Source organism: Equus caballus, chromosome 4 (assembly GCF_041296265.1).
Source record: "Equus caballus isolate H_3958 breed thoroughbred chromosome 4, TB-T2T, whole genome shotgun sequence".
Lineage (NCBI taxonomy): Eukaryota > Metazoa > Chordata > Mammalia > Perissodactyla > Equidae > Equus > Equus caballus.
Window position 1 is genome coordinate 74,349,654 of NC_091687.1, and position 13,441 is coordinate 74,363,094.

The 13,441-nt window shown below is 37.4% G+C and overlaps 1 protein-coding gene across 2 annotated transcripts in view; it reads left to right on the forward strand.

Moving 5' to 3' along the window:
• Positions 1–13,441, forward strand: part of ZNF277 (zinc finger protein 277) — a 118,300-nt gene that overhangs the window by 84,865 nt on the left and 19,994 nt on the right. For both annotated transcript variants that reach the window (XM_001500504.7, XM_005609314.4), the window contains exon 5: positions 7,298–7,389. In XM_001500504.7, coding sequence (XP_001500554.3) covers positions 7,298–7,389 — 92 coding nt within the window. The remainder of the gene's footprint in view (positions 1–7,297; positions 7,390–13,441) is intronic.

The following is a 13,441-nucleotide window of genomic DNA, read 5'->3' on the forward strand; positions in this document are numbered from 1 at the left end:
TGTCATGATGTCTGAAACTTATTTTCAAATGGTTCAACAAACAAAAGGTGTATAGTGCATAAATATATGTGTGTGTATTGTGTGTATATGTGTGTGTGTAGAGAGCGAGAGAGAGAGAGAGAGAGAAACTGTGGCAAATAGTAACAATTATTGAATGGAGATATTGGGTATAGGAATGTTCATTGTACTAGTCTTTCAAATTTTCTGTTTGTGAAGTTTTCATGATAAAAAAATTGGTGAGAAAATAAAAGAGACAGTGACAGAGTTACCTAACTTTAATAGCTTCCAGGTTTACTAATTCATTTGGCACGTTATGGCATAACTATGTCAGCAAAACCAATTTCAACAAATAAATGAGAACTTTCTTCTTAATTTACTGAATTGATTACAATAGGAAGAAAATTATTACAGATATAATAGTTGAAGAATTAAAATAATTTCTTTTTCATCTTTATATGGTTTATTTTACGTATAAGTAAAATTTGATTAAAATTGTAATCAATCAAAATATATAATGTATTTGGTGTTCCTATTTTAAGAAATAAGGATAATTTCCTATTTGTTTTATGAGGCACAGGCACTTAATAGAGTAGACTTTATTAGAGTGGATAGGACAGAAAGCATGTTGCCATTATTTCATTTCTTAATAGTTTTAAAGAATAAGGAAAAAATAATTATGTTCTAGTTTATTTTCTTATCTTGACTTGTATCTCCTGTTTTCCTCAAAAAGTCCTCTTAGTAACAAACATGTAGTTATGCTTTTAAGATATATACGTAGGGGAGGAAAACTTTTTCCTTTACCCTTCTAGGTTCTTTTGGCTGATCTGTTAATTAAATTGTTATAAGACATTAACAGGAGAAAATCAAATTTAATTATGTACATACAGGAGCCTCAAATAGATATGAGAGGGTCCAAGACAGTCAGGCAGTTGAGGCTTATATGACATCCTGAGCTAAGGAAAAGAGGGTAGGGATTTGGCACTTCAAAGGGAAGGAAGACAATCCACAGGAAAATGGGAAAAGCAAATATTTGGTAAACAAATATTTGTTCTGCCATGCAGAGACACTGGGACACAGAGAAGAATTTGAACAAATAGTCCCTGCTGAGCTCCTCCTAGGTTACCACACCTAGCCCATACTCTTTGTAATTATCTCTGGTGATAGCTGTCTTCCTGGACCAGGCCCTCCAACTAAGTTCTTTTAGGCAGTGAAGGGGGAGGTAAAAAGCTCTTCCTGAGTCCTTCGAAATTTGATTGTCTTCAGCTCAAATAATTTACATACCAAAGAGGCACATTTTGGAGAGACTCCTTCTGAACTCCTTCAGTAGTTATAAAAATTATCTATACAGTATTAATAGTACAAATGATTAACTGAAAAGAAAAGTAAAAACATATTCCCCAAATCCGTATCCCACAGCAATATAAAATTCTCTGAGTAGCCTGTATATTTCTAAAAATTGTCAGTTGTGAGTTTAAAAAAAAGCCAAAACTTTATAACTTAAAATCATAACCAATAATAAAAATAACTCCTTTTTTAGAGTAGTTTACATGTACAGTAGGCTATTATCTTTGTTTAAATAATATCAACCTACTATTGCTGTGAAAAGTTCTCCATTTTATATTATATACGAAATATAAGCCATGTGATAAGTGCCAATCCTGTGTCAGTAAGGGATAATCAAGTGTTTTATAAACTCCTCTCCTTTGAGAAGTCCAGTTTGATTTTCAAGAAAGCATTCAGATTTGTAGTGTGTATGTTGTTGCAGCTGGGGTGTAAATTTAGTTGTCATGTATTTATTAAGAATTTACTGTAAGAAGTGTGCATATGGTGTAAAGGAGTTCATGTTCTATTGGTAGACATGGTTGAGAAACAGCTTTTTTAAAGATCAAGCAATATAGATGCCACTGGAATGCTATAAACTGTGACAAAAGAAGGAGATATCACTTCTAGCACAAAAGTGGTCAGGAACAGTCATGTTTATGATTTGTAGAATGTTTCTAAAGCAATTTAGAGATCACCAGAAACTAATTTCTAGGAAGTGACTTGCCTAAGCCCATATTAAGAGCTAGTTAGTCACAAAAACAAGATGAGAATACAGATCGCCTGAATCCCAGTCAATTGTTCTTTCCACTCACCACAGAGTTGTAGCATTTGAACCAAGCTCTGAAGGATCAGGATAGAGAACTCCAGTAGTCAATGATGGATGGAGAAAAGAGAGAACAATTACTTCTCTTTCCGTTGAGTGTCTTGAGAAATCATAATAGGGAATTGAGAACCGCTATTGAGAATAATAATATACAAATAAATTATAGTAGATGTTCTTGTTTTTCCTTATAACAGGGTTTATATGAGGAAGTAATGTCAGAGAAGGCTTTTCAAAACCTAGGTTAGAATCAGGTACGAAGCATTGAGAATGCCATTCTAAAGATTGTGGATTTTATTCAGTAGAAAACAAGGAGCTGTTTAGTGTTACTTAAGCCTTTGTCAAGTACAAGTTCTAGTTGTTTCACTTTCAGATATAGCCATTACATATTTATGGACTAATTTTTCAAGGTCCATTTACAATCAAATTTTGACTTCCATCCCTCTGGGCATGCATCAGGTAAACATACTTTTAAAATGTACGTATAGGGAAAGTCTTATCTATAACCTGTCCGTCTGGTGTCTAGTAACCTCAGTAGATCCAAATAGCAGAAAACCCAGAAATAAGAGATCAGATGAAAATAACTGCCACAAAGCCTATCCAAAGAAGATAACCGGGAGCTACTCTTTCTTGGGTACCAAACGTATTTGACTTAATTTTATCCATAGAGTTTGACTATCTATTTTTCTTTAGCTGGATTTTAGGAATTCTTAAAGTTTGTTCTAGGTTAAAGAGAAGAATAGGAGGTCTAAAGAGAGGATAACAAATAGCAAATGGAAAGGAGATGTAGATGAGGGAGCCAGTTCCTGGGTACAGAAGTAGACTCATTGACAGTGATGAAAAGCTTCAGTGAATAAAAGGAGATAAACACAGATGGCCATAAAAGAGTGAGAAGTTAATCAAGCCAGAAGAGCCCAACAGTTTAGAGTCATTTGTAGGGGCAAAGAGATCCTGAAAGTAAGATATATGTTACAGTACAATGTAGTAGTGATTGTTCATAGCAAGGACTCTGCATCATACAGAACAGTTAAATTACATCTTGAGTTTAGAAAGGAGAGAAAAATGAGAAATGTCTTGGAAACCAACTTGCACACAACTATTAACCCTTTAAGTACCAAATTAAAATTTCTGCAATCTAGAAAATCTACTTATCCAGAATACCTATTTTTCTAATTGTCAGGAATAAAGCATAATTATATTTGTATATATTATCTGTCCTGTTATTTTAGTGTGTTGTAAAGTCAAATACTGAGAAGCTAATCCACATCAGACTCATCTAATGAAGCTTTCACGTGGATATTTTGTAAGAAACATACTCTGTCTCTCCAGGTCTCTATCCCCTTGATTCTGAACTTGTTTGTTCACTACATAGAAAGGTTATTGTTATATGCTATGTGTCTACCTATGCTACAGTGGGTACATTCTGAGGGAAAAAAAGGAGCAAATGGGATGTCCTGAAACTATCACCATCTTTGGCACCAAATAGCTATGTAGCTTTAAACAAGTCACCCTAACATCTCTTTGTAGGGAGTTCATAAATAGTTTCATGAGGTCCCCTTTCAATTCTCAAATTCTAAAAAGCCAGTACTGAGCAAGATTGGCCATAAAGGAAGTCTTTCCAGAGAGGTCAGATGTAGTTAGTAGAAATAGAATATGTTAATGAGGAGACAGGAAAATAGCCAAGAAGGAATAGTCAGAGTATTCACAGTATTGCAACCGGAAGAGTCACGTGGCAAGAATACAAGTTGGAGCTCAGCAATTGGAGCAGAGAACCCAACTAAAACTGAACTACCTAGTCACTGTGTCCATTTTCCCAAATTATAGAGCTCTTGCTGACATTGATGATATTAAAATGAGTTTTTAGCAAATGAATAAACAGCAGAGGTGGCAGAACAAACGGTTTAAGCAGCTCAGCTTGGAAGAAGGTCTGGGAAAGAGTTTAAAAAGAGTTTGTGCAATGGACAAAAGGCAGATCTTGAAAGAATGAACTTAGGTAAAAATTAAGGTTGTATAGAGCCTGCAAGATCAGAGACAACACAGGTACTCCAGAGCTGTCGTTTCTCTTATTGTGGTTTTAGGTAGCGCAGATAAACTAGCCAAGAATCCACTGTACCACGTCATCACCACGTGAGAGGAGCCCCAGAACAAACAAGAACAGCATGATTTCAGTCACTTGCCGTTAAAGCAGCTTCTTTCTTCATTCCCCTGTCTATTCTGTGCTGCCTCTAATTTACCCAAGTGTAAATTAGGCTCTCCTAAGAAGAACCAGTTTTTATTCCAACTTCAAGTGTCTACACTCAGGATGTGCAATTCACGGTCAGCTGATAAAATTTAAATTTGGCCAAAGAAAACCTTAAATGGCTTAGTATCACTCTGGTTTAGACTCACAGATCTTTTATGTTTGTGCTGAGTCAAAACCAGGGAAATATTAAGTTGAGTAAGATTTTTCTTTAGCCAAATTTGGGTTATATCATCACAAGCTTAAGAAATAGGAGCCAGAATGATGATTTTTAATGAGCACTAACAGGTCATGTGGGCTGACAAGAGAAGCAGGCAGAGAAAGTACATGCTCAGCCTTACTGCAGAGTAGTAATAGCGATCTTTTTCAAGACCTTTATCTGCTGAGTTTTTGTTTTTGCTGCTAACAAAGTTGTCGATATAGGGCTCTGAAACATGTTTGCGTTTTTTTAGTCAAATCATGGATGTTTATAAAAGTTGTTTTCCTTTTCCAATATCTCTATTTTACTTCTACTGTCAATTTCAGTTTTTATGTAAGATTTGCTTAAACTTAAAAAGCAATAATTAGGGGGCTGGCCCTGTGGCCGAGTAGTTAAAGTTCCATGCGCTGTGCTTCTTTGGCCCAGGGTTCACGGGTTCAGATCCTGGGTGTGGACCCACTCCACTCATCAGCCATGCTGTGGAGGCATCCCACATACAAAGTAGAGGAAGATCGGCACTGCTGTTAGCTGGGGGCAGATCTTCCTCACACAGAAAAAAAATAATTAAAATTGATACATCAGCATTACCCTTGCTATTTCTTTTGCTTTTATCCATCCACATGATACCAGCACAAAGCCCTAAATTTAATGAACTAAAAAGTGTTTTTTTATATTTGCTGTATTCCTGAAGTGTTGAGCAAGGTCTTTTCATCCTGCAAGTCCAACTATTCCAATGCTGTAACTTCTGGAATCTCCATTAAGCTTCACAGCCCTTGGAAACTCCTCTATCAGGCCTCACGAGGTCCTGCCCTATACATGTACACTTCAATATTTGGACAAAGATTAAAAGAATCCCAGTGCAGTTTTCTTGAGCTCCTTCTCTGCAGCTCTCTTCTCTCTAGTAGTTTGTCCCACACATTCCACTTGCTTTAGTATCCTGAACTCCAATCTTTTTTTTTCTCCGCCCAGTGAGGTAGCTACACTTCATTTGGGTTTAACTTCACTGTGTTGCACTTTGGAAAATACGACCCAACAGAAAACTGACAATCAATTATTTTTTTCAAGATATTTTCCAATGTCTGTTTTCCAATGTCTGAAAATAGATAAAATATATAAAGCAGTTTGTTTTATAGTAGTTTACAGAGGAAGGATAAGTGTGACATTCATTATTCCATTGTGGCTGAAACCAGAAGTTTATTGATTTTTTTTTTTTGATAATTGAACTTTATTGAAAATCTTTAAGGAAGTGGGGTTTTTTTGGGCTTTTTTGTTTTTTTAGGAAAATCAGCCCTGAGCTAACATCTGCTGCCAATCTCCCTCTTTTTGCTGAGGAAAACTGGCCCTGAGCTAACATCCGTGCCCATCTTCCTCTACTTTATATGTGGGACGCCTACCACAGCATGGCTTTCCAAGCGGTGCCATGTCTGCACCCAGGATCCAAACCAGCTAACCCCGGGCCACTGAAGCAGAACGTGTACACTTAACCACTGCGCCACCAGGCCAGCCCCTGTATTGATTTTTATCTTAGTGGCTTCTTAATGTTTTTTTTCTTCAGTGGATTAACATTTCTTGGTGTTTGGTGATACAGTTCCAGAAATGCCACATGGAATTTATTAAGCTTCTAGATACTAGCTCATTTTTATGCTTTTCTATAAATATTTGTAGAATCAGCAATAAACTTTATGAAGTTCCTATTTTGAGCTCCCTGTTATAAGAGAAGCTGGAGAGTAGTATACCAGTGTAATATAAGAACAGCATAGGGGCTGGCCCCGTGGCCGAGTGGTTAAGTTCGCTCCCTCCGCTGCAGGCGGCCCCGTGTTTCGTTGGTTCAAATCCTGGGCACGGACATGGCACTGCTCATCAAGCCACGCTGAGGCAACGTCCCACATGCCACAACTAGAAGGACCCACAACGAAGAATATACAACTATGTACCCGGGGGCTTTGGGGAGAAAAAGGAAAAAAATAAAATCTTAAAAAAAAAAAAAAAAAAGAACAGCATAAAGGGGCCAGCCCAGTGGTGCAGTGGTTAAGTTTGCACATTCCACTTTGGCGGCCAGGGGTTCGCCAGTTTGGATCCCGGGTGCAAACATGGTACTGCTTGGCAAGCCATGCTGTGGTAGGTATCCCACATATAAAGTGGAGTAAGATGGACGCAGATGTTAGCTCAGGACCAGTTTTCCTCAGCAAAAAAAAAGAAGAAGAAGAAGAACATCATAAAGACTTTCTTTTGACTTCAAAGAGTTTTCACATCCCTTCAGAAGACAAAGCAGGCAGTAGTTACCAAAGAGATGATGGGTAATAAGCAGTAGAAATTGATGTTGGCTGGATAACAGTAATCCAACATTTAATGACCCATGCACACTTTGAACTCTTTACATAAATTATCTGATTTAATCCTATAAACAATGCTGTGAGATAATATTTTCATTTTCATCTTAAAAATGAAAAAACTGGGGATTAACAAGGTTAAATAAAATATCGAGTACAGATGAGAGCTACATAGCTATCCAACTAGAGTATTCTGTAGGCATTTAACAGTGTAGACTTGAAGTTTTGATACAAGGACAGGAATGGAGAAATTTGCAATATTGTCAGCACTCATATACTTCTTTGTGCTTCTACCCCAATTTCCTCCCATGCAGACTATGACATTTTTCACTAGCTAACTGTGCATTTATTAAACATAATATCACATATCTGTTTCTACTTTACAGAAAGAAATTCTGGAACAACAGCAGCAAGAACGAAACGATAACAATTTTCATGGCATTTGTATGTTCTGCAGTGAGGAATTCCTTGGAAACAGGTTTGTCTTTACGCATGTCTTTAAGTGTTACTGTTCTTCCTCTGAAAACTCATCAAAACATCCATAGTGGTTATATAAATTGAGTTCCATGGGTTGGCTCAGGACTCTTTCATATATCAGCAGTAATTTTTTTTTAATATGCGTAACATCAAAGATGGACTGTAGTTACTCTAGGCAGAGCAGGGGAATAGATTTTTTAACTGCCGAAATAGATTTGTTTAATGTTACGGGGATTCTTAAATTGGCTGGCAGGCAAGGCCATGTGCAACAGACTTCTACAGACACACCCTTCTGTATAAGCTTGTTACCTCTAAACCTTTAGCAGGTTTTGGTGTTTCACTTTTGGATATTAAAAATGGTAAAGATCTAAGGAAGAAAAACTGGGGGATTGGGAGTTCTGTCACCAGCCCCAACTGGTCCAAAACCAACTGGTGTACTGTCATCCAATTCTAACACTGACTTAACATCAGATTCTATAGATTTAAGGGCTTCATTCCCAACGAGATCTCCCCCACTTTAGACACCAGCCACAAGTTCAGGGGTTCCCCAGGACACCTGCACTTTTGACCAACTCGCTACAAATTCAGAGATTCCCACCAGTAACTTGCATAGGTTCAATAGTTCACTAGAATGACTCACAAAATTCAGGAATGTACTATACTTACAATTACAGTTTTATTATAAAGAATACAGATCAGGAAGAGCCAAAAGAAGAGACATACAGGGCAAGGTCTGGAAGGGTCCCGAACCGGAGCTTCTGTGCCCTCTCCCTAAGGAATCAGGACACATCACTCTCCCAGCATATCAATGTATTCACCAACCAGGAATATTCACTGAACTTTAGTGTCCAGAACTTTTAATGGGGCTACATTATGTAAGCATGATTGATTAAATCATTTAACTTAATCTCCAGCCCTCTCCCCTCTCTGTAGGTCAGGCTGGCTCAAAGTTCCAGCCCTGTAATCCTGTGGTTAGTCTTTCTCTTGACCTGAAGCTATCTAGGGGTCCACTATGAGTCACCTTGTTGGCGTAACAAAGATAATCCTATCATAGAGAAATTACAAGGGTTTTTAGGAGCTCTATTCCAGGAACCAGGGACAAAAACCAGACAAATTTCCTATTATACAGTAGTGATATTTATAAATGTATATTCACTTAAAAACAAGTCATGAAATTGTAACCTCTAGGAACTGGAAATAGTTTTAGTGACAACATACAGTGGACAATCAGAAAAATATCATCTTCTGCCCACTTTAGTTAAAAAAAAAAAAAAAAAAACAGCTTAGCACAGTAACTGACATTGTTGTCTAAAAAACATTGAAAAGGAGAGGGTAGCTACTCATTTGAATTTAGAAAAGGGTTTGGTTAAAGCGTTAATGTTTAAAACACCCATGATGAAGATTTGATTCTCATATAGATCAGTTAGCATAGAGAAAAATCTGTGCCACGGTCACTGGTTATGCCTCTAACTCTGTCCTTCCAGAGCTTTCAAAGAGCTTTATGGTGATGGGAGTGAAGACCAAGTGTGAGAGTTGTTATGGATCAGTGAAAACCCACCTACTATCAAAAGTTTAGCCAACATTGTTATTGACAACCTTTTAGCAGGATATCTCTGACTTTAGGTTAAGATTGTTATTAACCTAGCGAGGAAGCATGTGATTATTGTTAGGAATCCCTAGTATTGACATATAAGAAGCTGCAAATCATATTTTTAAGTTCTCATGATAAATGTAGTATTGATATGATTTAAATATATGTCCATATGATATTAAATTCTGGTAATATTGGTATTTCAACCTACTGAACATTGGTGCTCCTCTAGCTCCTAACATAATCCTCCTCTTCTTCTTTTCTATCTGTATCTGTATTCTCTGAGTGGGATCACATGGGAATTAAGTGAGCTCCTCAGTAGTCTTGATTGACTATGTCAGTGTTCTCTAATAAATGAAATTTTTTTTTTCATTTTGACATTGGACTTTTAACTTTTTCTTGTTTTTTTTTTTTTTGAGGAAGATTAGCCCTGAGCTAACAGCTACCATCAATCCTCTTTTTTGCTGAGGAATACTGGCCCCGAGCTGACTTCCATGCCCATCTTCCTCTATTTTATATGTGGGACACCTGCCACAGCATGGCTTGACAAGCGGTGCGTAGGTCCGCACCTGGGATCTGAACCGGGAACCCTGGGCTGCCAAAGTGGAATGTGCGAACTTAACCACTGCGCCACTGTGCCGGCCCTCAATAAATGAAGTTTTTAAGAAATTAATCAGTGACAAAGATAAGCAGCATCTAGTTTTTGTAAAATGTCCCCTTTCCTTCTGCAGTTCTTGTTTATGAAAAGGTCAGTTTATAATAAAAGATTAAAGATACAATCTGATTCCAGCTAGGCACTATGTTAGCAGTGTTTTGGGCTTATGTTTGTGTCCTCCCAGCCTAGAGACATAAAAAGAATAGAAAGATGAAGGAAGTAGATAAAGGATGGGATAGAGGAGTAAATACTTTTTTGTTATCCTACATCTACTCTTTCTCCTATATCCTCTTGACTCTGCAATGTATAAAGCTATTTCTTTTAACCGGTTTGTGTCTTTGAATCTGAAATGGGTTTCTTGTAGACACATATAGTTGGATCATGTTTTTTTATCCAGTCTCCTAATGTCTGCCTTTGATTAGAATGTTTAATCCGTTGATGTTTAATGTATTTACTGAGAAGATGGGATTTACTTAAACTGTTTTGCTATTTGTTTTTGTTATGTTTTAGGTCTTCTTATTCCTCTCCTTCTCCATTACTGCCCTCTTTGTATTAAATAGATATCTTCTGGTGTACCATTTTAATTTCTTTGTTTCTTTTACTGTATTTTTTGAGTTGTTTTCTTAGTGGCCCATTCACCATTCACTACAATTCACTGGAGATTACAACTAACATGTTAATTTAAAACAATCAAGTTCAGGTTAATACCAATGTAATTCCAATAATGTACAAAAACTTTGCTCCAAAAATCTTTCCCACCCCTTTGTGCTATTGTTATACAAATTACATCTGTATGCGTTGTAAGCTTATTAGCATGTTTTATAATTTTGGCTTTATGCAGTTGTCTTTTACATCAGATATGGGAAGAAAAGAGTTATAAACAAAAATTCATTCATACTGCCTTTTATATTTGACTATGTAATTACCTTTACTAGTGTTCTTTATTTCTTTATGTAGATTTGAGTTACTGTCTAGCATCCTTTCATTTTAGGACAAAGGACTTCCTTTAGTTTCTTGTTGGGTAGATCTGCTATCACTGAATTTTCTCAGTTTTTGTTTATCTGGGAATGTCTTGATTTCACCTTCAGTTTTTGAGAAATCATTTTTTTGGATATAGAATTCTTGGTTGACAGTCTTCTTCCTTAAGCACTTTGAATATGTCATCCCACAGCCTTCTAGTTTCCATGATTTTTGATGAGAAGTCTGTGTTAGTATTATTAAGGACCCTGTGTGCATGATGAATCACTTTTCTCATGCTACTTTCAAGATTCTCTCTTTGTCTGGGTTTCAGCAGTTTTTGTCTTGGTATGAGTCTCTCTGGTTTATTCTGCCTGAAATTTGTTGGGCTTCTTAGATGTTTGGGTTAATATGTTTCATCAAATTTGGGAAGTTTTCAGCCATTATTTCCTCAAATGTTCTTTCTGCCCTTTTCTCTCGCTCCTTGCCTTTTGGGAATCCTATTATACATATGTTGTTAGACGTGATGGTCTCTAATGCTCAATTTTTCCTCATTCTTTTTTCTTCTATTCCTCAGACTGGAAAATCTCAATTGACCAATCTTCAAGGTCGTTGGTTCTTTCTTCTGCCAGGTCAAATTTTCTTTTGAGTCCTTCTAGTGAATTTTTCATTTCAGTTATTGTACTTTTCAACTCCAGGATTTGTTAGGTTTTTAAAATTTTCTATCTTTTATTAGTATTCCCTCTTTCGTGTGATAAAATTCTCATATTTTTCTTTGATTCTTTAGGCATGGTTTCCTTTAGTTCATAGAACATATTCATGTTAGGTGATGTAAAGTCTTTGGTAAGTCCAACATTTGGGCTTCCTCAAGCACAATTTCTATTGACTCCTTCCTTTTCATATGAATGGGCCATAGTTTCTTGTTTCTTTGTATGTCTTATAATTTTTTGTTGAAAACTCAACATTTTAAATAATATACTGTGGTAACTCTAAGATTCAGATTCCTTCTTTCCCTCCAACTGGGGGTTTTTGTTTGTTCTTGCTGTTTGTATATTTAGTGACTTTCTTGGACTAATTCTCTAAAGTGGGTTCTTGGGTGTGTGTGGCCACTGAACTATCTGCTTAATTAAGTTCAGTGTTCAGCTAATGATAAGACAGAGATTTCATTAAATGCCTTCAACCAGTATATTTTCTGCCCTTTTCAAGGGGCTCGGTATGTGGCTTGAGGGACACCTTCAACACTGTCAGCTTACAGCTCTGCCCTAGTCGTACTACTTGTGGTAGAGTCTCACAGTCAGCCAGAGGTCAGAGGCTAGGGTCTTCTCAAGTATTTCCTGCACATGCACAGCCCTGCATGTGTGCATGGTCTTCTAGATCCCTGGGAGTATGTTGGAACTTTTCAAAGTCCCCCACGGATATCTCATTCCCTAGATTTTCGGCCAGCCTATTGTTTACCCTAACTGGTATTGCCTCAGGCAACTGTAGTGTTAAACTTTGTAGGGAAATCTTTATTCCTACAGTGTAAAGAGGGAAAAGTATTTGAGAAGGAAAAATACAGTAACTTAGCTCCCATCTCCTAACTTACGGACCCTAGAAACCAGGCCTTTAGGCCCCAGAGCGATCAAGAGCAGAACTGGTCTCCCATGAGTACATTCATTGTGACCCTTGAAGACAAGAGATCCGGATGCTACATAGACTGGAAATTAGAGAAACCTCCCAACTCATGCATACCCCTTGAGCCAGCTGTTATTTATGACCCCCATCCTGGTACAATCTAGGGTCTGGATCTTTGGCCTGGAAGTTCTGGGCAGGTATAACTATGGCTAGGCTACTTGAAGGAGTACCTCCTTGGATCCAGAGTCACTGTACCCTGCCTCATCACAGCCTTGGGGGTGGGGGAAGTTTCCAACCCTCTGCCTTACACCTCCTGCCACTCACCCACCCCACCCCACCCCCTGCAAGAGACTCCCAGCTCTGCTTCCACCTTGACCCTTCCACAGACTGGGCCTCAGGCCTAGAACCCCTGGGAAAATCCAGCTGTGTCTGTGGACCCAAAAGTCACTTGGAAGTACTCCACCAAATATTAGTTTTATTCAAAGTTATCAATGACAAATGGGCATATTAACTATGAGATTGATAAATGTGTCTCCAACATAGTAAAAAAAAAAAAAAGATCAGCAAACATTTTCTTAGAAGTAGTTGCTTTATTTCCCTTTCTAGAGGGGAAACAACACTAAAAACAATTCTTTTGAGGCCAGCTACATGTCTAAATAAGCTAGATAAACCGTATAACATGTCACTATACTGTCAATGGTATGTGTACTAATGAGTTCCAAAAACCTATCACCTTTATTTTATGAACTAAGCTTGTGATAAAGGCCCAATAGAATGTATTTTACATATAGTCTTTTTTGCTATGTAAAAGTTACATAAATTAAAATTTTCCTTTTTGGCATACACTAATCAATAGGCTGGTCATTCTGTATCCAGGTTATCATAACCCTTACGTGTAAATAGATGTGTGAACTGTGGGTTCCAGGTCTGTCCAATGATAAACTGACTAAATGTCTATAATCCCAGGTCATAGCAGGTCATATTTCTCTTGGGCAGTCATTGCTTCCTCTTCCTCATGATGAATTAGAGAAGTAGGCAAAGCATAGTTTATTTAATAGTTTAAAGGACAGAAACCCAATTCACCTGTGCAGAGTAACCCTTTCCACTGGCAGATAGTGGAACAAACTTGGACTCTCTTTAAAGAACTGGTGTGACTATATATGTACTTAGATACTTTGTAACATATCACTCTTTTGTAGCCCAAATGTGTGTTTCCATGTTTAACACTTGCTTATA